At 36.4% G+C, this 24,322-nt stretch overlaps 1 protein-coding gene and 1 long non-coding RNA gene across 5 annotated transcripts in view; one reads left to right on the forward strand and one right to left on the reverse strand.

Moving 5' to 3' along the window:
• BBOX1 (gamma-butyrobetaine hydroxylase 1) overlaps window positions 1-24,322 on the forward strand; it is an 87,742-nt gene that overhangs the window by 54,277 nt on the left and 9,143 nt on the right. For 3 of the 4 annotated variants that reach the window (XM_009460124.4, XM_016920592.3, XM_016920591.3), the window contains exon 5: window positions 21,251-21,356. In XM_009460124.4, the coding sequence (XP_009458399.1) occupies window positions 21,251-21,356 (106 nt within the window). Of the gene's footprint in view, window positions 1-21,250; window positions 21,362-24,322 lie in introns of all 4 variants that reach the window. The other variant, XM_016920593.3, reaches the window with a different exon arrangement.
• LOC107967049 (uncharacterized) overlaps window positions 1-24,322 on the reverse strand; it is a 181,740-nt gene that overhangs the window by 52,949 nt on the left and 104,469 nt on the right. The window lies entirely within an intron of this gene.

A 24,322-nucleotide genomic window follows, 5' to 3' on the forward strand; every position in this document is an offset into this window, starting at 1 on the left:
TAACAGGGAGATATAATTGATTTTAACTTTGGAACAAGAGGCTGTTTGCATAAGAATTTCCTGGGAGGTAACATTAATTATGGATAGTTAAACACTAACAACAGGAAACACTTATGTAGATGTGGGAGTATAACTGTATTTCTTTAGAGTGAGTCCCTTATGTGGGATTAATGCAATTATTCTTGGGCTCATAGAGTAGAGAGCATTGAAAGTGAAAGGGACCTTCCAACTCCAAAGGTTACAACTGGAAGCACACGAGCTGTATTCAGATGTTTGGTTTGGCCCACATGATGTTGAAAGAAAATGGAATTAGTTGTCAACACTTGAAAACCGGGAGATTTTACATTACATGTGGACCTGACTTTTCTTGAAAAATCATATCTAGCAACAACAGAGCCTAAATCCTTGCATGCCAACAATCTACTGGATACAAGTAGAGGCTGCCCTTGAAGAGAGTGTAGACTCACTCTCCAGTTTGCCAGAATCCTCCACCCTCTCCAGACCTGCAAGGGCCCTGCTACTCTTCACGTTTGCCACCCCTAAACTAGAGTAAGACTTGGTCTGTAGATAAACAGGAGACCAAAAATATTCAATCACTGAAAGACTCTGCCATCTCTGCCATGTTTAGACTTAGACAACACAGCACCTACTCTGACTCCGAAACTTACATTTACCATTAGTGGATTTGTGTTGTATAAAATTTGTATCTCCCTTACGCCTGCAAGAATTTGAGCTGCCCTAGAGATTACAGCAACAACAACAGACAAAGGAAAGAGGGGGAAAAGTCTCAAAATTATTAAGAGCCTTAACTGTATTATGTATTGTTCATTTAATTCTCACAACAACTTTCTGAAATAAATATTATCCTTCAGTTCACTGATAAGGAAACTGAAGCCCAGAGAATTAATCTGTAACCCAAGTGCCCACAGATAGTAATAAAGGAACCAGAGTCTGTCCTATCTATGGACTTTCTGCTCTACCTTGCTGTCAATAATATGAAGAAAACACATGGAAAAGAAGAGCTTTTAGCCACTGGTGTTAAACAGGACACTTTGAAACAAATCTCTTCTAAGTCGTTTTACTTAGTTTTTATTTGCTGACAACAAACTTTTTGTATCTGTTCCAAGGCATTTCACAATTTCATAAGAGTGGCCAAATTTGGGGATCTTTGTTGGAGTTCTCTAAACTACCCTGCAAACCCATCACACTAGGGGTCAGAATCTAAGCTTGATTTATTACGTGTGTTTTGTTTTGTTTTTGCAGGTCCTATAAAAGGGCTTAATAATTTGGCCACTGATCTAATATTGTGAAATTATTGGAATAAATACTAAAGGTCTGTTGTCAAAACAAATCAGAATTCCTACTACCATTCCATGTCCTTTATGGACCTTGCCACCTAACCAGATAAGTTAACCTACCCATCTCACCTTCCTTAGATTATCACATTTCTTACCTGAATCTCTCAAATTATGCACATGCCAGAAAACGCCTTTCTTTCCAGCTTACCCCTTACTTCTACCACTGGTTATCAAGATCTCTCTACATATTTTTTGACAATTTTTAATTCTCTACCTCAAGAACTGACAGAACAGTTTTGTTGTTTTTGTTATTGTTGTTTTATTTGCTTTTTTGTTTTTGTTGATATTCAGAGAATAAGAAAAATAAATATTTTCTCTAACATTGTCCCCTTTTTCCATTTCTCTGCATAGTAATGTGCAAAAGTGATACTGAAGTCTGGGTAACGTAGATTTAAAAGAAGAAAGAATACTTAGAACAGTGGTTTTCAACCTAAGCTGCTTATTGGAATAGCCAACTTAAAAAATACTGACATCTGCATCCCATCTCCAGAGCTTGTTTTTCTTTTTTTATTTTTTTAACAGTACTGGTATTTGGCCTGAGTATCAGGACTCTTCAAAACTCTGCAGGTGATTCTCATGTGCAGCCAAGGTTGAGAACCTCTGGCTGAAAGGAAAGGGGACTTCAATAGAAGTCAGGTCTCCATTGGGATAGAACTGGGGTGCTTTATATCATCTGAACTCTCACAATGATGTGCACAAAATGGCATTTACCACATTATTCTTTCTACTTTGTTTGTGCCTGGATATGACATCTTCAGAACAGACTCAGTAGCTGCCTTAAACAATGTCCCTCCCTTTCATATCTTTGTTTCTCCACTGGAAAAGTATCTTACTCTTGTTTCAAAAATAATTAGTTGGTGAGTGAGTGAATGGAATGAATAAATGCACACAATAAATAATGGAGAAAAGAGATTAAACAATAGAAGAGGGATAGAAAAAGGAAAGTAGGAACAGATTAAAAGTAAACTTTGCTCTCCATGCAGATTTTTCAAGGAAGCTTATGACTGCTCTTGGTTAGATGCCTAAAACAATAATAGTTTGCTGATGGTGCCACGTTAGACATGCCTTCCTTGGGAAACTAGTACCCACCTCGCACTTTTCCATTCAAGTAGGGTTATTAGTTTCAAAAATGTTAAATGCATGAGTCTAAAATGAGAATGAGAATAGCTATTTTTGGTTCTTGGCTGTCATCTCAGTTGTTAAGTGGTTGGTTGGATGAACAAAAAAACAGTAGATTCCAGCATTTCATGTAGTCTTCATATACAGAAGGCAAGGAATAAATGTTTAATGAATAAATCATGCCTAAATCTTTGTAAAGGACTATAAACCAGCAGATGAATGCAATAATTATTAGAATCTTTCACCATTATAAACTATGTTCAACTAAATCAAAATGGCAATAACTTTCAGGACAAAAGTGCATGTCATTTTCCCCATCTGTATTTTCTCAGATGCTTGTCATTATTTTGTCAGCACATCATCATCTAGACAATATTTTTTTATGCAACCATGTGAAATGCTCAGTAACTTTACTCACTTGATAATGATGAATACTTTCCTAGGACAAAAGAATAAGAGTAGGTAAAGAAACTCTCATTGTCAATTTTGTCAAATACATGTAAACATGGAGCAGTATGTAAAAAGACAACCTTTCGAGAATTTAAAGCTTTGATTTAGCACAAAGTTTTTACAGACTAGCACCAAAATGCCTCATCTCATGTCCTTTCTCCCCCACCAAAAAAAAGAAAATCAATGAAAATAATTTTCTGGAGCCCTTTTAGGAAAGGTGATGTTATTGAATAAATGAATTTTATGACATGACTTAATCCATTGGGAAACAGTTATTGTAAACTACATTCTATCATACACTGTCATTTTCAATGATTATACCAAGTTAGGATGTTTTTTCAGAATGTATCCTGTGAAGTAAATCCCAAAGAAAGTACAATTTCTGTCAATCAAACAGAGTATCTTTCTTGAATACTAATACGTGCATGGCACTGTACCAGGCATTTTGTTGGGTTTAGATTTGGGTTTCTACTTTATGAAAAAATACCTTTTGTAATTGCTGTATGTGGGTAAATGTAAATACTTGAATTGGCTTCCTTTAAATAATCTAGGCCAATAAAAATTCCATAAAGCGAAGGAACAGACTGAAAAGTAACCCCGGACTTTTGGCATTCCAACTGAGGGAACATGACAGTCAATATATGCCAACAGCAGTTCAAAGAGGGTGGATAACAGGAAGGTGATCCCCAGGATGATGCAAAGCATGGTCAAGATGGGGAAATACTCATCTACCAATATTATCTTCAGACAAAATGAATCCACTCCTCAAAATTTACACAGGCTACCGTTGTGTAAATAGGTGTGGCAAAATAATATAAATTTAATTAAGATTATGCAATGTCGTGCAGCCCTTCCTCCCCATCCTCAAGCTAATCCAACTCAGACACATGCCATTTCTATGACATGCCATTCTTCCCTATTCCTGGCCATCCCCTAAATCAGTCCCTTTCTCACTTGTTTGTTCAGGACCGCTTCTTTCTCTTCCTGCTTAACCTTTTGTTTGCTGCATGTATCTCTCTTTCTTTTATATCTCCTGGACCTTTATTCTGACTACAGACAACCTGTGCCAAGTCTTCATGTCTTTTTGGCTGCTTTTTGGCCTTTCTTGCCCTTTTCACTTGACTTACTAACATTTTTCCTCTTCCCTTCCAACCACCACACCTGCTACATCCTCCCATTGATCTGGCATCCTCTGCAGCGCTACAGTAGAAATTCTCTCCCAGCCTCTGTTCTGTGAAACCACTACCAGTACCTCATCCCCAAGCCCTGGCATTATAATAAACCAAAATAATTATATGCTCCTCACTCAAATGAACCAGTTTTGCACTCCTGATGGCCCATCAGGAAAGAGAAGTGGAAATTCTCTCCCACAAACTCGTAACATAAAGTAAGGCAATTTCTACTTTTTGTTGCAGATTCTATTTTTAGTAGTAATACATGCATTATATTAATAAAACAAAATGAACAACACTCGTGTAAGATGTCACTACTGTTTTTTATGCTGGACTGTAGCAATGCATGGTCTTATCATACTATAATTCTGGTAAGATAATATTGAGAAATTCAGACAATCTTCTCTAAAATGGCAAAACTCAAACCCTGAAAATTCCTTTTTTAATGAGTTGGACAACTAAATAAACTGGAGAGTCCAGGGAATTATTATTTACATAAGCTGATCTGTGAGTATGTTTGTGTGCATGACACAGAGAAAGGGAGAGAAAGAAAGACTTGGTGGGAAGGGTACAGTGTCATTTTAAAAAATATTTGTCAACTATATTTTATATTATTAATTAACTATCCTGCTTGTAACTCTACCAGTCAAACTAACCTTTGAAAACTAAGAAGGCTTATATCATTGCCATTGCCACTGTCATGTTGAGCTTCTTATAGGCATAAATGGTGGCGTAATCAGGGTCGTATCTTTACTGTTAACTCAGCAACTGACACACAATTACGTCTCAGGAAATTTTAATGAAAGGGTATATGTGCTAAGTAAGATATTGTAGACTTCCATCTGAACAAGACAACAAAAGCTCTTTGACAACATTGTCAAAATTTATCAGTCCATAATTTAAAAGTTAACCTCATGGGAAACTCAGAGTGACTCTTCTTCCCCAAAAAGTCAAGCAGAAGAGAATAAAACTTCTAACCTTAGCTAGCGAGACATCCTTCTTTTCAGAACTGAGCCCAGAAGTTCAGATTTGTTTTTTTTCTAAGAATGTTTTATTTGCTGGCACCAACAAGTTGCATTAATACATGTAATGAGGGTTACACTGGTAAGAATAATGGGGTAAAACTGGAAACAAAAATCTGAAATATGAAATTCAACTTCAAGGAATGAAATAAAGAAGGTAAGAGGCAATAGGAAAAGGAGATAAAATAAATGTGGATCTTGGTGGTAGTCAAGTTTTATCTTGTATAGCACTGCATGGAAGCTATATAACTGTTGAATAAAACTTATAAGGCCACAAGTTTATAGTAGAAAATATAAATAAATACTTTGGAAACTTTACGCCCAAAAAGTTTAGGAAGAATTGGGGACCCAGTGCCCCACAGCATCTGTACTGGATTACGTCCTTGAGAGCTGCTCATAGGATCAACAGGGAAGCAGTCTAATCATGGCTTCACCATGGGCTATTTGTAAGTGAGAAGTCGATCTGAGCTTTTCATGTGATTTCCCAGATCTCTCTGATCCTCCTCTACTGCGGACTTGCCTCACTCTTTCTGCAGGGGTGTTTTAATACCTGCTATGTCCTTTGAGGTCCTTGGGTGAAAGTTTGCTTGAAAAATGTAGAATGCTACTACTACTGCCCAGTGTTATATCTTCATGAGCTCCTTGCAGGCAGGCTTCATTGGATAAATAAAATAAGGTCAAATAGAAATGTGTCTAGTGAGTTGTTGATCAAATCCACCAGCCAGACCAGTTAAGGATTCACAACACTGAAATGGCCTCTGGGAAGTACAACTATAATATATAGCTTTCCAGTATCCACTAGACTCCTGTTTGCATTTCTGAAAGTTGTCTTGTAAGCCAGCCCAGCAGCATTTCACACATTAGATTGGATTCAAGGATGTACAAGTGAAAAATATTACTATTTCTCGGCATCTCACCCCTAAGAAATTGCTCCTACCATGAATACAGCCTCCAAATCTGACTTTGAAACAGCTACTTGTTTGAAATACTTGTTACCAGAAAACAGTTGTGAAGTATGGGGATTAGAGAAAGAAAAAACAAGTTTACCCATTTGTTGATGTTTCTAATTAGGAAATTGCTTGAGAAAACCACACAGCCCTTCTTGAATAAAAATGTCTTCTGGGTTATGAAAAATCAACCTAGAAATAATTCAAACTTGAGAAGAAGACAAAGAAAAATTGCCTGAGTTCTAAATTTAATTGTAATCCCATTCTACTTTTTAAAAGTTTACACTGGGCCTCCTTAATAACTTAATGTGCTAATAATAATGCTTGGGTAGAGGGACAAAAAAACTCTTTAAAATGTGTATTCTAGTAAGTATTAGGGTTTCTTGAGCAGAGTAACAAGCTATGTTCTTTGAGCCATTGTGAACCTCAGCTTATGTTATCAGCCAAGAGCCAGTCTCCAGGGTTCCCTTTGTAATATTAAGTTTCATAGTAATTAATACTGCTGCCAACAAAACCACTTGAGTATGAAGTCATCTCATGAATGAAAGGAAAAATAATTTCTGTGTCTCATGCTCTTTTAGAAATCACTTGAGGAAATGTATGAGATAACCAATTAAGGCAATTGCTTTTCAACAGGTCCTCTGACACCCCACCCCACCCCCAGCACACACACATACAACCTTCCTTCCTTGCTTGTACTCTGTGCAGCCAGGACAGGTGGCTGTTATTGGGATGGTAGAAATAATTTTTTATTAAGCCCCTTTTATGTACTAAGTATTGAGCTCAGCAGTTTACACTCATTATTTTGAATCTTCACAATTCTGAGAAGAATCATTAACCCATTATCCCCCAAAAAAATGAGGCAGAAGAATCAGGCTACAAACCCAGGTTTGCTTGACTCAACAGCCTGCAGTCTTTCCTTTATACCATGCTACTATGGTGGTTCATTGTTATCTAACATTTACCTCCTAATTTCCAATGCCATAATAACTGTTAATTGCTCAGATGCAAGGAGATAATTAGACAGCATTATATAGAAATTTATCAAATTAAGTAGAATGACAGCACCAGAATATTCATTGCTTTCTCCTAAGTTAAAATTATCACCAACCATTTACATAAAGGGAAAATGGCAATTAATACAGAATCAGAAAACATTGTATTCAATATTTCACATTAAAAAATCAAAACTAATACCCAATTCTTGTTCTAATAAAATGCATTAAGCAAAATTTGACTGCCTCCAACTCAAAAAGAACCCTACTAAATATATTTAATGTGGAATTCTCATTAATTATTTCACATTTTTGCAATGTACTACATTATTTGTTTTTTATAATGAAGACTTTGGGGCTTCCTTTGGAGCAAATTGCTATAACTTTTTCTTTATGTTTTTACAGGTAGTTTTCATCCTTCTATCACTACCTGACTTCATTTTTATTAATGGCAGTATTATTAACCTTTAAAAATAAATGTACAACAAAGATTTCTTTTGTTATTTTAGTTTTAAATTATTTTTGCAGTTTTATTGAGGTACAAGAGACAAAAATTGTATATATTTACAGTGTACAACATGACATTTTGATTGCCACAATCAAGCTTATTAACATATCCATTCTTTCACATAGTTATCTTTATATTTTGTGGCAAAAAGACCTGACATCTACTTTGTTAGGAAATTTCAAGTATATGATACATTATTATCAACTATTGTCACCATGCTGTTCTTTAGGTCTCCAGTACTTATTCATATAATAACCAAATGTTTCTACCATTTTGACAAGTATCTCCCCTTTTCTCCTACTCCCATCCCTTGTAACCACTGTTCTATTCTCTGTTACTAAGAATGGACTTCAGACAACCAAAATGAATACATACGTTGACATAAGCTTGGTGCTGAGCAGTAAATTTATGTTTATGTCAATTAAATTGTAGGGGAGGAAAAAAAGGATAGTGAACAGCTAAAAAATAAAAAAAGCAAAGTACAGTGCTAAGGAGACATGTGGTTGATAATACTCTAAACCAGGAAAGAAAGGAAGTGAATACCATAAAATTTAGGAAAGCTGTTACATTTGGGGAGAAAAGTGAGGTTTGTGTTTGTTAAAATAGGTTTCCTGCGGTAAAATATAATACAGATACAGAAAGTCGCATAAAATAAATGTATAGCTTAATGAACTATCATAAGGCAAACACCCTTAAACACCAGCCAGGTCAAAAAATGGAACGTTGCCAAAACCCATTGACATATCCCAACCAAGCATAAACCTTGCCTTTTTCCCCAAGTGTAATGGCTTTCCTAAGTTTTATGGTGTTCACTTCCTTTCTTTCCTGGTTTAGAGTATTATCATCAACAAGCATCCTTACTACTGCAGTTTGATTCTTCTACTTTTCAGTTTTTCGATATCTTTTTTTCCTCCCCTACAATTTAACTCACGTAAACATAAATTTACTGCTCAGCACCAAACTTAGCTCAATGTATCTATTCATTTTGGTTTTCTGAAGTCCATTCTCTCGTAAATTCCTAAGGAAGGCCTCATAGGAACAGTATTCTCTGACTTCTTGCATGTTGACAGCAGTTTTAAGGCCTTTATACTTGAAAATTGGCTTGATTAAATATAAATTATTGGGTCACAGCATCTTTAATATGTCACTTACGGTTTTACTGGCAATATGATTTTCTTTTCCTTAAAAATAATTTGATGGCCAGGCATGGTGGCTCACGCCTGTAATCCCAGCACTTTGGGAGGCTGAGGCAGGTGGATCACGAGGTCAGGAGTTTGAGACTAGCCTGGCCAACATAGTGAAAACCTGTCTCTACTAAAAATACAAAAAAATAGCTGAGCCTGATGGTGGGTGCCTGTAATTCCTGCTACTTGGGAGGCCGAGGCAGGAGAATCTCTTGAACCCACGAGGCGGAGGTTGCAGTGATCATGCCACTGCACTCCAGCCCGGGCAACAGTGTGAGACTCCATCTCAACAAAAAAAAGTAATTTGACGTTTTTACCTGGATTTTGAATTTGTGTTGTTGTTGTTTAAAGTCTAGTAATTTCATAGACTATGTCTTGATATTGACTGTTCTGGGACAGATTTTTCTGGGAGGATATGATTTGTTTTAGGGAACAGCTTTAAATTTTTTTCAGAAAATGTTTCTGGAATCATATTTTTTAGTATCTATTCTGTTCCTTTGCTTTGGGCTTCTTCTTTTGAGGACTCCTATTAAGCATATCTTAAGTCTTCTTTGCCGGTCCTCTTGTTACTTTCTCTCAAATCGTTTCTATTGATTTCTTTTAAATTCTTCTCCCTCTTATCTCCTAGTTACGCTTATTTGATCTTGCATTCCTTCTAATTTATTCTTTAAGGAGTTTTTAAATTTTTTTCTTTTCTTAATACATCAGTCCATTTTTGAGTTTCTAATTCTGATGTAGGTTATTCTTTTACATATTGGACCATTTTGATGAAGACTTTTGGATTCATTAGAAGTGGTTATAAAAAAAAACAGAAGGTAGAAAAAATAATATTTTATCTTTTTTATTGGGGGTGGCCTGTCTTTCTGACATGTACTGCCTGTCTGTAGGTATGCTATTTTTCTACTTATCCTGGGTTTTTCTCTTAAAATAATTTTGAGTTTAAACCTTGATTTTGTTGTTGTTGTTTTTGTTGTTGTTGTTGCTAATTTTATGTTAAACTTGTTTTCCTTAACTATTAAAAGGAGACATGATTCAGAAACCTTTTTAAATTCATGGTTTTAAGCTATGTTTCAAAACTGGCTAACAACTTTCTAAGACCTTCCAGTTCGTCTCCTTCACTTTATCAGGACCTTGTTTTTTTCTTTGTCTACATTTTTCCTATACTACTCAATATGCACTCTTCTCAGAAGGAAGGTCATGGAAGGGAGATTTATCTGGTTAGTTTCTAGAATTCATGAATTCCAGACTATTCAGATCCCTTATCATGGACCTTATGTACTCAGCTATATTGGAATGTAGAAATCCCCTCCAAAGTTTAACCGCCATTCTCACATTGCCCCACTGCACTGTCCAGTAAACACCTGTTAGTGATTTGGGAATGTTTTAGATCCATCATGTACCCAGTTGCTTCTCTCTGCTTTCTCCTACACGGTTGCCAATATCATATAGGTCTTCTGGCTTTGAAAGGTTTGTCTCTATCCCCTCCTATTTCCTGGTTAATGGGAATATCTTATCACTGAATTTTTGTTTAGATGTTGTCATTGAATTCTTGAATTTTCACTCTAGATGTTGTATAGGGAGAATTCAGAGAGATTCTGTTAAATAATTTCACCACTATCATTTAAACCTCTCTCTTTACTTTATATCTTTAGGTCTTGTGGAGATTTTCGTATTAGTTTAATGGATTGAGTAAGAGCTATTCTAGATATCGGAAAGGTTATCTTCGTTTCTCTAGTTTGTGTTTGGGTACTAATTTTCACCTTAAAAAAATGGCATGAGAACAAAAGGCAGCAGAAACTTCTGCAGACTTAAATGTCCCTGTCTGACAGCTTTGAAGAGAGTAGTGGTTCTCCCAGCATGGAGTTTGAGATCTGAGAACGGACAGACTGCCTCCTCAAGTGGGTCCCTGACCCCTGAGTAGCCTAACTGGGAGACACCGCCCATTAGGGGCAGACTGACACCTCACACAGCCCGGTACCCCTCTGAGACAAAGCTTCCAGAGGAAGAATCAGGCAGCAACATTTGCTGTTCAGCAATATTCACTGTTCTGCAGCCTCTGCTGCTGATACCCAGGAAAACAGGGTCTGGAGTGGACCTCCAGCAAACTCCAACAGACCTGCAGCTGAGAGTCCTGACTGTTAGAAGGAAAACTAACAAACAGAAAAGACATCCACACCAAAACCCCATCTGTACGTCACCATCATCAAAGACCAAAGGTAGATCAAACCACAAAGATGAGGAGAAAACAGAGCAGAAAAGCTGAAAATTCTAAAAATCAGAGCACCTCTCCCCCTCCAAAGGAACACAGCTCCTCACCAGCAACGGAACAAAGCTGGATGGAGAATGACTGATGAATTGAGAGAAGATGGCTTCAGACGATCAAACTTCTCCGAGCTAAATAAAGGAGGAAGTTCGAACCCATCGCAAAGAAGCTAAAAACCTTGAAAAAAGATTAGACGAATGGCTAACTAGAATAACCACTGTAGGGAAATCCTTAAATGACCTGATGGAGCTGAAAACCATGGCACGAGAACTACGTGACGAATGCACAAGCTTCAGTAGCAAATTCGATCAACTGGAAGAAAGGGTATCAGTGATTGAAGATCAAATAAATGAAATGAAGTGAGAAGAGAAGTTTAGAGAAAAATGAGTAAAAAGAAACGATCAAAGCCTCCAAGAAGTATGGGACTATGTGAAAAGACCAAATCTACTTCTGATTGGTGTACCTGAAAGTGACGGGGAGAATGGAAACAAGTTGGAAAACACTGCAGGATATCATCCAGGAGAACTTCCCCAATCTAGCAAGGCAGGCCAACATTCAAATTCAGGAAATATAGAGAACACCACAAAGATACTCCTTGAGAACAGCAGCTCCAAGACACATAACTGTCAGATTCACCAAAGTTGAAATGAAGGAAAAAATGTTAAGGGTAGCCAGAGAGAAAGGTCGGGTTACCCACAAAGGGAAGCCCATCAGACTAAGAGTGGATCTCTCGGCAGAAACTCCACAAGCCAGAAGAGAGTGGGGGCCAATATTCAACATTCTTAAAGAAAAGAATTTTCAACCCAGAATTTCATATCCAGCCAAACTAAGCTTCATAAGTGAAGGAGAAATAAAATACTTTACAGACAAGCAAATGCTGAGAGATTTTGTCACCACCAGGCCTGCCCTAAAAGAGGTCCTGAAGGAAGCGCTAAACATGGAAAGGAACAACCGGTACCAGCCACTGCAAAAACACGCACAATTGTAAAGACCATCGATGCTAGGAAGAAACTGCATCAACTAACAAGCAAAATAACCAGCTAACATCATAATGACAGGATCAAATTCACACATAACAATACTAACCTTAAATGTAAATGGGCTAAATGCTCCAATTAAAAGGCACAGACTGGCAAATTGGATAAAGAGTCACGATCCATCAGCATGCTGTATTCAGGAGACCCATCTCATGTGCAGAGACACAAATAGGCTCAAAATAAAGGGATGGAGGAAGATCTACCAGCAAATGGAAAACAAAAAAAGGTAGGGGTTGCAATCCTAGTCTCTGATAAAACAGACTTTAAAACAGCAAAGATCAAAAGAGACAAAGAAGGCCATTACATAATGGTAAAGGGATCAATTGAACAAGAACTAACTATCCTAAATATATATGCACCCAATACAGGAGCACCCAGATTCATAAAGCAAGTCCTTAGAGACCTACAAAGAGACTTAGTCTCCCACACAATAATAATGGGAGACTTTAACACCCCACTGTCAACATTAGACAGATCAATGAGACAGAAAGTTAACAAGGATATCCAGGAATTGAACTCAGCTCTGCACCAAGGGGACCTAATAGACATCTACAGAACTCTCCACCCCAAATCAACAGAATATACATTCTTCTCAGCACCACATCGCACTTACTCCAAAATTAACCACATGGTTGGAAGTAAAGCACCCCTCAGCAAATATAAAAGAACAGAAATTATAACAAACTGTCTCTCAGACCACAGTGCAATCAAACTAGAACTCAGGATTAAGAAACTCACTCAAAACCACTCAACTACATGGAAACTGAACAACCTGCTCCTGAATGACTACTGGGTACATAGTGAAATGAAGGCAGAAATAAAGATGTTCTTTGAAACCAACGAGAACAAAGACACAACATACCAGAATCTCTGGGACACATTTAAAGCAGTGTGTAGAGGGAAATTTATAGCACTAAGTGCCCACAAGAGAAAGCAGGAAAGATCTAAAATTGACACCCTAACATCACAATTTAAAAAACTAGAGAACCAAGAGCAAACACATTCAAAAGCTAGCAGAAGGCAAGAAGTAACTAAGATCAGAGCAGAACTGAAAGAGATAGAGACACAAAAAACCCGTTCAAAAAATCAATGAATCCAGGAGCTGGTTTTTTTAAAAGATTAACAAAATTGATAGACTGCTAGCAAGACTAATAAAGAAGAAATGTTGAGAATGACACAAATGGCTCAGTGGAAATACTTATATTTGTTTAAAACAGCATCTTTGATAAAAGCAGGATAATTTGCAGAGTTTCAGTCACTCACCCCAGCACAACAGTAAACAAGTCTATACCATTGGATTAAGATATTATGTTGAGCTTGCCTCTTCAGTTTTAAAAGAATCTGGTCCCATACCTCTACTTCAGTCACAGCCATTCTCAGTAATCTGCTTGAGTTGTTGCCTTACTTGGAATAGCATTAGAATCTGTCTCTAATGAGGGGTGCATGTAAATACACCTTCATCTCACCAAGGCCTCACCACTAGGCTTTTAAAAAAGTTCCTTCATGACCAATGAATCACATTTGCACCTGTTTCTCCCATCCAAGTACTAACCAGGCCTAATCCTGCTTAGCTGCAAGATCAGGCAAGTCCAGGGTTATATGGCTGCAAATATCTTTGCATTTTATTTCTGCTGTGTTTTCTTGGAGAGTTGGATTTGGGATGCATAAGTAAGAACTTAGTGTCCTCAACAATAAGTAGCAGCTTTCTTGGCATGATTCATTTCTATGACAAGGTAGAAAGGTAAAGCAGATGACATTTCTAAGATTTTTCCAGACTTGTGCTATGACCATTAGGAGAATGTTTTATGATTGGAATTGGTGAGCTCCTTTCATGGGATTTATCATAATATGTGAAGATAGACTTTTAGGCTACACATCCCATACTGTGCCTAAGACACTCTAGGGCTAATAAATGTTTTATTATTCCCTGCCAGTTAGCTCAGAGGTCCAGAGAACTGCTCTGATGAAGCCAAGTCACAGACCCCCATCCCTGTAGAGGCCAGTGAATGTCAAAGAAAATATCTGTTCTCTGGCTAATGCTTACACCTTGCATCTCAACCAGTTTTTGGCTAGAGTAAAATTCTGTCAGTTTACCCTTGATCATAGAAGGAACCAGGAAAAAGAATGTAGGTGAATCAATGCAAAACCATCACCACTCTTGAAAAATAATTCAAATAGTCATTTCCTATTGATCGTGCAAACAGCAGCATTTTCTTAGTCAGAAGATATTATGCATTCTGCACCTTGATGAAATTACTTTTTTGATCTCCTTAAATCTCTTCTCATATGTTGATTATTTTTCAAATGCCAGTGTTGACAATCGTCTGGATCCATATTTTGTATGGTCTATGGAGTGACATGAACTTCATAGAGAACATGTATTTCTTGGCGACTCTCACTGCAATATAATGGATTGTCTGACACATATTTGAAATGAGTTGCAGCAGACTATAATACTCCATCTTTTTTCACTCAGCCTGTTTCCACATCATGGCCACATATGGATGGCTGCTTGACCCTTAGTGAAAGATATATCAAGTGTTCCACCCTAATTTTAAATGAGAAAAATAGAGCAAAATAGCCAATTTTATCCTCAATCCCAGGGAACAGGTGAGAAACTCTTTTTCTCATTAAGAAAAATATCCCCACATGTGAGAAGAGATTATAGATTGTATTTCCACTCTCCTCCTGCCACTGCCACCCTACTAATACCCTTTACCGTATACCGTATGAAAATGAAAGCTCATAAAAGTCACCCCTTCCCTGCTTACACTCATTCAGTCAAAATTTATTGGTTCCCTGCTTTAGAATTGGCACTGGTTTTGTTGATGGTAGGAGATCAAAAGTATTTGTTGTACTCTAAGAGAGTTTACAGTCCAGAAGAGGAAGCGGAATTATGTATTTGTGTATTTAAATGAGCTTAGACTTACAATAGCTCTTTAAAAATTATAACCATCTTCATAAAACACCTAACATATTCAGATCTAATAAATGAGATGAATAAAACATGCTTATGAGAGTTCTGACTGTAGGAGTAAATATTGGGTAATCAGGAGAATGAGAGGAAGGAAAAGTCCTATGGGGCATCTCCTGTGTGTCAGACATAGACCTTTCTTATTTGTTACAAGTTTTTGAAATACATTATTGTTCTATTTTCCAAATATATAAATTGAGGCTTAGAAATAATAGACAGATTGTCCAAGATTATATAGTTATGAATTAGAAACCAAGGCTTTGAAGCCAGTACCGTTTGAACCTAAAGACCAAGACTTTTTCTAGATTTGAGATTATGAAATAGTTGGAACCTGAGCTAGATTTTCATTAATGGGTACAGAGATGGGGAAAAGAACAGAAAAAACTGACAGAAAAAAGAAACCAGAAAAAAAGGGAGGAAAGTGTGTAGTGCTAAAATTAACATGATTAGAATAGATGACTCAAATATGGCAATAGTTGGCAAGGTTAGAAAATTGCATTGGGTCTTTGAATTCTAGATCAGCAGCGCTGAATTCTATCCTTCTGGGACTGAAGAATCAGTAAGAGCTTCTGACAGAGAAATGGCAAAATGAACATGAAACACTAGGGAGGTTTTCCTGGTTGTGGTACATAGTGTATGGGGGAATACCAGAGGCAGGGTAGAATACCAGCCTAGAGTGACTTTCTAGGAAGCTAAAATGTCCAGACCAAGGGTCTTATTTTGTGTGCTCATTTGTCCATATGTGAATGGAGATTTTATAAAAAGCACTTATTTAAAAGTTTTTTAAATTAGGTGAAGCAAACTTCTTCCTCCACCAGATAATAAATTTTTATATAGTGAATCTTAACAAATAGGACCTCCCCCACCTGGTTTCTGAACCTGAAAACCTTGGCATCATTCTGGACTCCATTTCTCTCATATCCTACATCCAATTTATCAGAGAATCCTGATAACTCTACCTTTCAAGTTCAAATCCAATCATTCTCTCCTATGCATGTAGCCATGGTTAGGAGAGAACCATCATGATTCTCATGTTTAGGAGAGAATTGGTTACCATTATCTCTCCCTCCTCCTACCTTTTTCCCAGTACCATCTACCCCTTACTCAGTGGCTAGAGCAATTCTTTGAAACTACAATTCCAATGAATAATTTACGTAACGGAAAACTTTAGTGGCTTCCCATCACATGTAAAGCAAAATCTCAAATCCTCATCCTAGTCCCCAAAGCCCTTCAGAAACTGGCTTCTGTCTGTGCATCTGATGCATTTCCCACTCTTGATCCCCTGGTGGCTCTGTCCCAACCATGCTGACCTTGTTCTGCCCTTGTTCTTCCACAAATACAATAAACATACTCCGAACTCAAAACCTTTTCACTTTGGGTTCTGCCTAAAATACATCTCCCAGAAATTCACATTTCTCCTTCCCTTATTTTGTTTGGGTTTCTGTGGGGAAAATGCCACCTATCATAGAGCACTTCCCACAGCATCATCTCTGTAATAATACTTCTCTGACCCCATTCCTTATCTCTTTACCTTGCCTCATTTTCTTTGTAGAACCTATCTCTATTAAATTTAATAATTACTATTTTGTCTTTTTGTTCCCTGCTGTATCTCTGATGCTAAATCAATGACTGAAATAGGTGTTCAGTGTTTATTTATTCAAAGATAATTTGATGTATCTGAATATATATTAATAGACATTATAACAGCAATCAAATGGCATGTATATATAGTGAACATTTTTCAAGCCATATTTGGTTTATTTTTAAACATGGCCTCCTTTCAATTACCCATTGTCTGGATCTTCCAAGGGTAATAGCTTACAAAGTCTGAATAATGGTTTATTTTCTTGCTACAGAGTTGCAAGTAACCTTAGTTCTTTTTTTAATTCACTTTTTTTTAACTTTTAAGCTAAGGTATTTTTAATTTAGGTAAAATGTACATAACAATAAAATTAATCATTTTGTGGTACATAGACACCATGGAATACTACACAACCATATAAAAGAACAAAATCACAGCCTTTGCAGCAACATGGATGCAGCTGGAGGCCATTATTGTCAGCAAATTAATACCTGAACAGAAAACCAAATACTACATGTTCTCACAAGTGGGAGCTACACATTGGGTACTCATGGACATAAAGATGGCAAAAATAGACACTAGGAACTACTAGAGTGGGGAAGGAGGGAAGGGGAAAGGGCTGAAAAATTACCCATTGGGTACTATGCTCAGTATCTGGGGATGGGATCAATCTTACCCCAAACCTCAGGATCATGCAATATATCCATCTAAAAAGTCTGCACATGTACTCCCGAAAATTAAAAGCTGAAATTATTTTTTATTACCATTTTAAAGTGTAATTAGTTTTATTTACTATATTCTGTTGTGTGTCATTTAGTACATTCACAATTTTGTGCAAATACCACCTTTATCTAGTTTAATACTTTTTCATAAATAATATTTTCTAAACTATTCAATTTGGAATGATAGGAAACAAATTTGTTATATTACAAATGGTAAATAAAGAGAAAGAATCAAATGTTTATCTCATCATCCCTCTGTAAGCTGTTATACTGAGTAATCAAATAGTGGATGAGGGAATGTGGCTCCCTTTAAAAGTATTCTGAGTGATAAATCTTTTTAAAAAGAGTATCAGTTTGGTATTTCATTGTTTGAAATCCTTGACGAATTAATGGATATAGCCATTGAACATGAACATGTACAAACATCAAAAAAGAAAGACAGCCAGGCGTTATGTGTCTGGCAATACAAGAACATAATGCCATCTGTGGCTTTGCCAAAGAGAAAGAATAGACACTGTCTAAGCCTCTGCATTTTGCTGCCAGTTTCCCAGAAACTGCACCATGAGTATGTACTCAATGAAGTCCAGACTGTGGGAAACTCTATAGGTCAAATTCCCTAGTTCTTCAACAATTGTAAGGAGCACAACTTGAAGGAAAAACTTGAAGATTAATAGACTTAAAGCATATAGCAGTTGTTATTAATGAGCAAGTTTAAACACAGTGTCCTTGGATGAACATTTGGTTGATAAAATTGTAAAGAAAAGCAAGGAAATGATAGCTATAGAAGTCACAGTCATAGTTACTTTGGAGAAGACAGAAGTGTCTGTGACTGTGACAGGGCACACATAGGTGCCTAAAGTTTTATTTATTGACCTGAGCAATAGTTTCGAGAGTGTAATTTAAAAATTGAGTTTCTCAGATAAATACACAAATGGAACAGAATAGGGACCCCAGAAATAATGCCACACACCTACAACCCTCTGATTTTCAACAAAGTGGACAAAAACAAGAAATGGGGAAAGGACTCCTTATTCAATAAATGGTTCTGGGATAACTGGATAGCCATAAGAAGAAGACTGAAATGGGATACCTTCCTTAAACCACATACAAAATTCAACTCAAGATGAATTAAAGACTTAAATGTAAAACCTAAAACTATAAAAACTTTGGAATATAACCTAGGAAATACCATTCTAGACACAGGACCTGGCAATGATTTCATGATGAATATAACAAAAACAATTGCAACAAAAACAAAAATTGACAAATAGGACCTAATTCAACTAAAGAGCTTCTACACAGCAAAAGAAACTAACAACAAAGTGAACAGACAACATATAGAATGGAATAAAATATTTGCAAAGTATGTATCTCACAAAAGTCTATTATCCAGAATCTATAAGGAACTTAAATTTACAAGCAAAAAACAAACAACTCCATTAATAAGTGGGCAAAAAACATGAACAGACACTTTTCAAAAGAAGACGTATACACAGCCAACAAGCATATGAAAAAGTGCTTAACACCACTAATCATTAGAGAAACGCAAATCAAAACCACAATGAAATACTATCTCATACCAGTCAGAATGGCTATTATAAAAAGTTAAAAAATAACAGATGCTGGTGAGGTTGTGGAGACAAGGGAGCACTTATACACTGCTGGTGGGAATGTAAATCAGTCCAGCCATTGTGGAAAGCAGTTTGGCAATTTCTCAAAGACCTTAAAAACATTACCATTTGACCCAGCAATGCCACTATTGAGTGTATACCCAAAGGAATATAAATTGTTCTACTATAAAGAACATGTATGCACACATATGTTCATCACAACACTATTCTCAATAGCAAAGACATAGAATCAACCTAAATGTCCATCAGTGATATAATGAATAAAGAAAATATGGTACATATACACCATGGAATACTATACAGCTATATGAAACAACAAGATTATGTCCTTTGTAGCACCATGGATGGAGCCAGATGCCATTATCCTAAGCAAACTAACACAGGAACAGAAAACCCAATACAGCATGTTTTCACTTACAAGTGAGAGCTAAACATTGAGTACACATGGGCACAAAGAAGGGAACACTAGACACCTGGGCCTTTGTGAGGGTGGAGGTTGGGAAGACGGTGAGGATCAAGAAAATCACCTACTGGCTACTATATATATTACCTGAGTGACAAAAATACTCTGTACATAAACCCCTGTGACATGCAATTTACCTATATAACAAACTTGCACATGTACCCCTGAACCTAAAAGTAAAAAAAAAAAAAAATCAAGTTTCTCCCTAAGAGCAGAAACAAGACAAAAATGCTAGCTTTCACCATTGAGATTCAACATCGCACCAATATTTCCAGCCAGAGCGATTAGACAATAGAAATAAAGGCATCCAAGTGAGAAATAAAAAAGTAAATCTACCTCTCTATTCACAGATGGTATGATCTTACATATAATAAATCCCATAAAATCCACCCAAAAAAAGCTACTAAAGCTAATGAATGAATTTAGCAAGTTGCAGGGTACAAGATCAAACACAAAAATTGGTTGTCTTTATAAACAGTAGCAATGAACAATCTGAAAAGGAAATCAACAGATCCATTTACAACAGCATCCAGAAGAATAAAATACTTAGGAATAAATTTAATCACAGGGGTAAAAGACTTTTATAGTATTTTATACCATAAAACATTGCTGACAGAAGTTAAAGAAAACCTAAATAAATAGAATGGCATCCTGTATTCGTGGATTGGAAGGCATAAAATTGTTAAGATGTCAATACTCCCCAAAGCAGTCTACAATCCCTACCAATATTTCAGTATCATTTTCTTGTTTTAGAAATGGAAAAGCCAGTATCAAATTTATATGAAATTGTGAGGACCTCCAAGTGGGCAAAACAATATTTAAAAAGAAGACTGAAATTAAAAGACTCACACTTCCTGATTTTGAAATTTAACTATGAATCTACAGTAATCTAAGTAGTGTGATATTGGCATAAGGATAGACAAATAGATCAATGGAATAGAATTTTGAGAGTCCAGAAATAAACCCACACATCTATGGCCAATCAATTTTCAACAAGCATGCCAATATCATTCAATAGAGAAAGAACAACCTCTTTAACAAATTGTTCTGAGGCAACTGAATACCCCCATGCAAAGAATTAAATTGGACCCACAACTCATACATATGCAAAAATTAATTCAAAATGAACAAATTATCTAAATATAAGAGTTAAAGCCATAAAACTCTTAGAAGAAAACATAGAGGTAAATCTTCATGGCTTTGGATTGGGCAGTGGATTCTTAGATATGACATTAAAAGCATGAGCTTACTATATAATTCCATTTATGGTAAATATCTAAAATAGGTAAATCCACAGAGACAGAAAGCAAATTAGTGATTGCCAAGGTCTTGGAGAAGGGTAGAATGGAAAGAAACTGCTTACTAAAATAAGAGGTTTTGATCTGGAGTAATATAAACGTTTTGAAACTAGCTATGTAGAGGTGGTGGTTGCCAACAGTGTGAATTTACTAAATGCCACAGAATTGTTCACTTTAAAGTGATTCATTTTCTGTTATGTGAACTTCACCTCAATAAATCACTTTTTAAAATGCATTAACCCAGTAAAAAGATAACCTACAATTCCATATATACTTCTTTATAAACTGTAGGATAGACTGATGTACTCTTTTGTTGAGAGGAGAGGAAAAATGAGGAGATGTTAATTCTGAAATAGTGACTTTAGGCAGAGAAAGGTCAGATTCCTTGTCTCACTCATAGTCATTATGGTAATTATTTCAAAAAATGAAAAGTTTCCATTTCTCCCCACATATCAAATTCATTCTAATGCATTTCCTCTGGCTTAGTGACAACCTGTTTAAACATGTGTTTCTTGCATTTTACAGACATACTTGGCAAGTGCAAGACAAAATCGATGCAAACAATGTGGCTTACACAACTGGGAAGCTAAGCTTTCACACTGATTATCCAGCCCTCCATCATCCACCTGGGGTAAGGTGAGCTTCAACATATTTTCCACAAAGCATGATGATGACCAGTATCTTTTCGTATTTTGAGTCTAGAAGATTACACATTTCACCAGGTAGTTTGTCTTATATAAATTTTTTCTCCAAACACAATCCAAGCTCACAAAATCTCTGTACCTAAATCCTAAATATCTTCACATTCCTAAAGGAGAGGATAATTTCATTCATTTAAAACAACAACAACAACAAAAACATTTCTTTGTTCTTCCTAGAAATTACTATTAGCATTTTTTGCTTTGCCAAGACAGATTTTAAGGTAGTAGTAAATCTTGAGGTCTTTTTGCACATATATTTCTAAGAAAGTTAAGAGAGAAAATGGAATCAGTAAACAAAATGTAGGGTTTCCCTCAAAGTCACATGGGCATCATTCATATCCATTAACTACTGCTGCATTAAAACTCATTCTACTATAAAGACACATGCACATGTATGTTTATTGCAGCACTGTTCACAATAGCAAAGATTTGGAACCAATCCAAATGCCCATCAATGACAGACTGGATAAAGAAAACGTGGCAGATATACGCCATAGAATACTATGCAGCCATAAGAAAGGATGAGTTCACGTCTTTTGCAGGGACATGGATGAAGATGGAAACCATCATTCTCAGCAAACTAACACAGGAACAGAAAATCAAACACCGCATGTTCTCGCCCATAAGTGGGAGTTGAACAATGAGAACACATGGACACAGAGAGAGGAACATCACACACTGGGGCCTGTTGGGGGGGTTGGGAGGATAGGGGAGGGATAGCATTAGAAGAAATACCTGATGTAGATCACGGGTTGATAGATGCAGCAAACCACCATGGCTCGTGTATATCTATGTAACAAACCTGCACATTCTGCACATGTATCCCAGAACTTAAAGTACAACAAAAAAAAATAATAACTCACTCCCTAACTTGATGGCTTAAGAAAACAGCCATTTACTTAGCCCTTGTTTTTTCAATTTGGGCTGTATTCAGCTAGGCAGCTCCTGTCTTCAGTCATATACCTGCAATTGGTTGCTAAGTTGGCTTGGGACAGATTGACTTTCACTGAGATGGCTGGTTTCTGCTCCACTCAGTCTATTGACCACCAGTAGGCTAGCCCAAGTTTAATGCATATGGCAACTGGAAGAATTTTCAGACAGCTACACAACTTCTCAAGGCCTAGGCTAGTCACCTCTGCAATGTTATATTGGTCTAAGGAAGTAATAAATCTAGCCCACATTCAGGAGGTGAGGAAATAGACCGCTTATGGAGGAAGCTGCAAAAATGCATTATAAACTGTGTGACTACAAGGAACATAATAACAGTGGCTATTTTTGGAAACCATCCAACATCCCATGTATCAGATTCCTTGTCAAGGAGGGAAATGCTCAGTGTGAAGCCACAAATCCCCAGGAGAATCTCTGGGTGGACATTCTTTCTCTACATTTTTACAAAAGTTTCATTTTACTAAACGAGCTACATTTTTACAAAATCATCATTTTATTACACCAAAAATAAGTGGTTAGGAAACTACCTTTTAAAAGATATGCCATCCCTATTTTTACAGATAAATTAGACTATGTGAAATAACCACATAGAAATCTGTATCTTCAAAGGCAAATGAAAATTTGGGCAATTCTTAAGTTAACAAAGGAGAAATGGGCCAAAATCACAATTAGCCCATTTTTTTTCATTATCTTCACTGTACATGTTTTCTCTGTGCCCTTGTTGTTACCCATTCTTCTTGCCAGTATTAGCTACGCTAGTCTAGTATTTAACTTTACATGTTATAAATTATTTTGTTGATTGTAAAATACCACATGATTTCTTTGAACTAAGTGGCAGTAAAATGACCCCTGTAGACACATTTTTGGGTAAGGGTTGGGGGCAGGAGACACCCAGTGTGATTTTATTCTAAATGTGGCTCAGATTTTTCTAAAACCCTAGGGTTAAGAGCCAAATTAATCAGCTCAGCTCATCTTCCAAACATAGCTTGAGGGAGTTGGATGGAATAAGGCTTAAAGAATGAGACTAGAAAACTAAAAGTTTTGTTTGAATTTTTAAGTTATCTTCTGTCTTTTAAGAATTTAAGTTTTGTTTCTGGGTTAAAATTTGAAGCCTAAGGAAAAGTGACCAAATGACTTCATAAATGTTCCTGAAGTATAATAGAATGCTTGACTTTTTCATAGTCATAGCACATTATACTATTTCAAAGCAGTTTTGCTTTCATTATTTTATCTGACTCTTCTTGACATTCCTTTAAGGTAGACAAGATTGATCATGTCTTTTTATGTCAGATGAGAAAATGAAACACGAGATTCAATATTTTTATAGGGTGACATTTGATTAAGGAGGAACTTGGACTTGAACCCAGGCCTCCATCTAGTTTTCTGTCACACCACACTGATCCTGAGCTGGAATTTCTAACTATTATAATTTATGTAGTAAAATAGAATATTTATAGATTTTATCATACTTTACAAACTTCTTAAAGACAAGAATTGACTCTTGGGAAGAAAAAAGTTCTTTGTATTTCAATACTTTGTATCTCAATATTTACACGCACATTGCATGTAATAGAGACATCATAGATACACTATAAAGAGGCAAAGAAGTGCAACAAACCTGTACCTGTCTCCAGCAAATGAAACATCCAAACTAAGTGACTTGATAGGAGATTTTAAAATAGCAGATGATTCCTAAAATGTCTAGATTCTACTAGAATAATAAAATGTAGGCAACCTGTTTGTACTGTTGTTCAAACTTCCATTTTGAATTATTCCAGGTGAGTTGTGCCAAGGTTTGAGATTTTCTATAACAAACAGAACAAACCAATATATTTTTCTGTATAGATGAAATAATCTGAAAAATGAGTTACCTGTTGAGAGTTCAGTTTGATCGATTTGGATTATGTGGGGCAGAGATAAGGCACCACATCTTTAATGAAACAGAGAT

This window comes from Pan troglodytes, chromosome 9 (genome assembly GCF_028858775.2).
Source record: "Pan troglodytes isolate AG18354 chromosome 9, NHGRI_mPanTro3-v2.0_pri, whole genome shotgun sequence".
Taxonomy (NCBI): Eukaryota; Metazoa; Chordata; class Mammalia; order Primates; family Hominidae; genus Pan; species Pan troglodytes.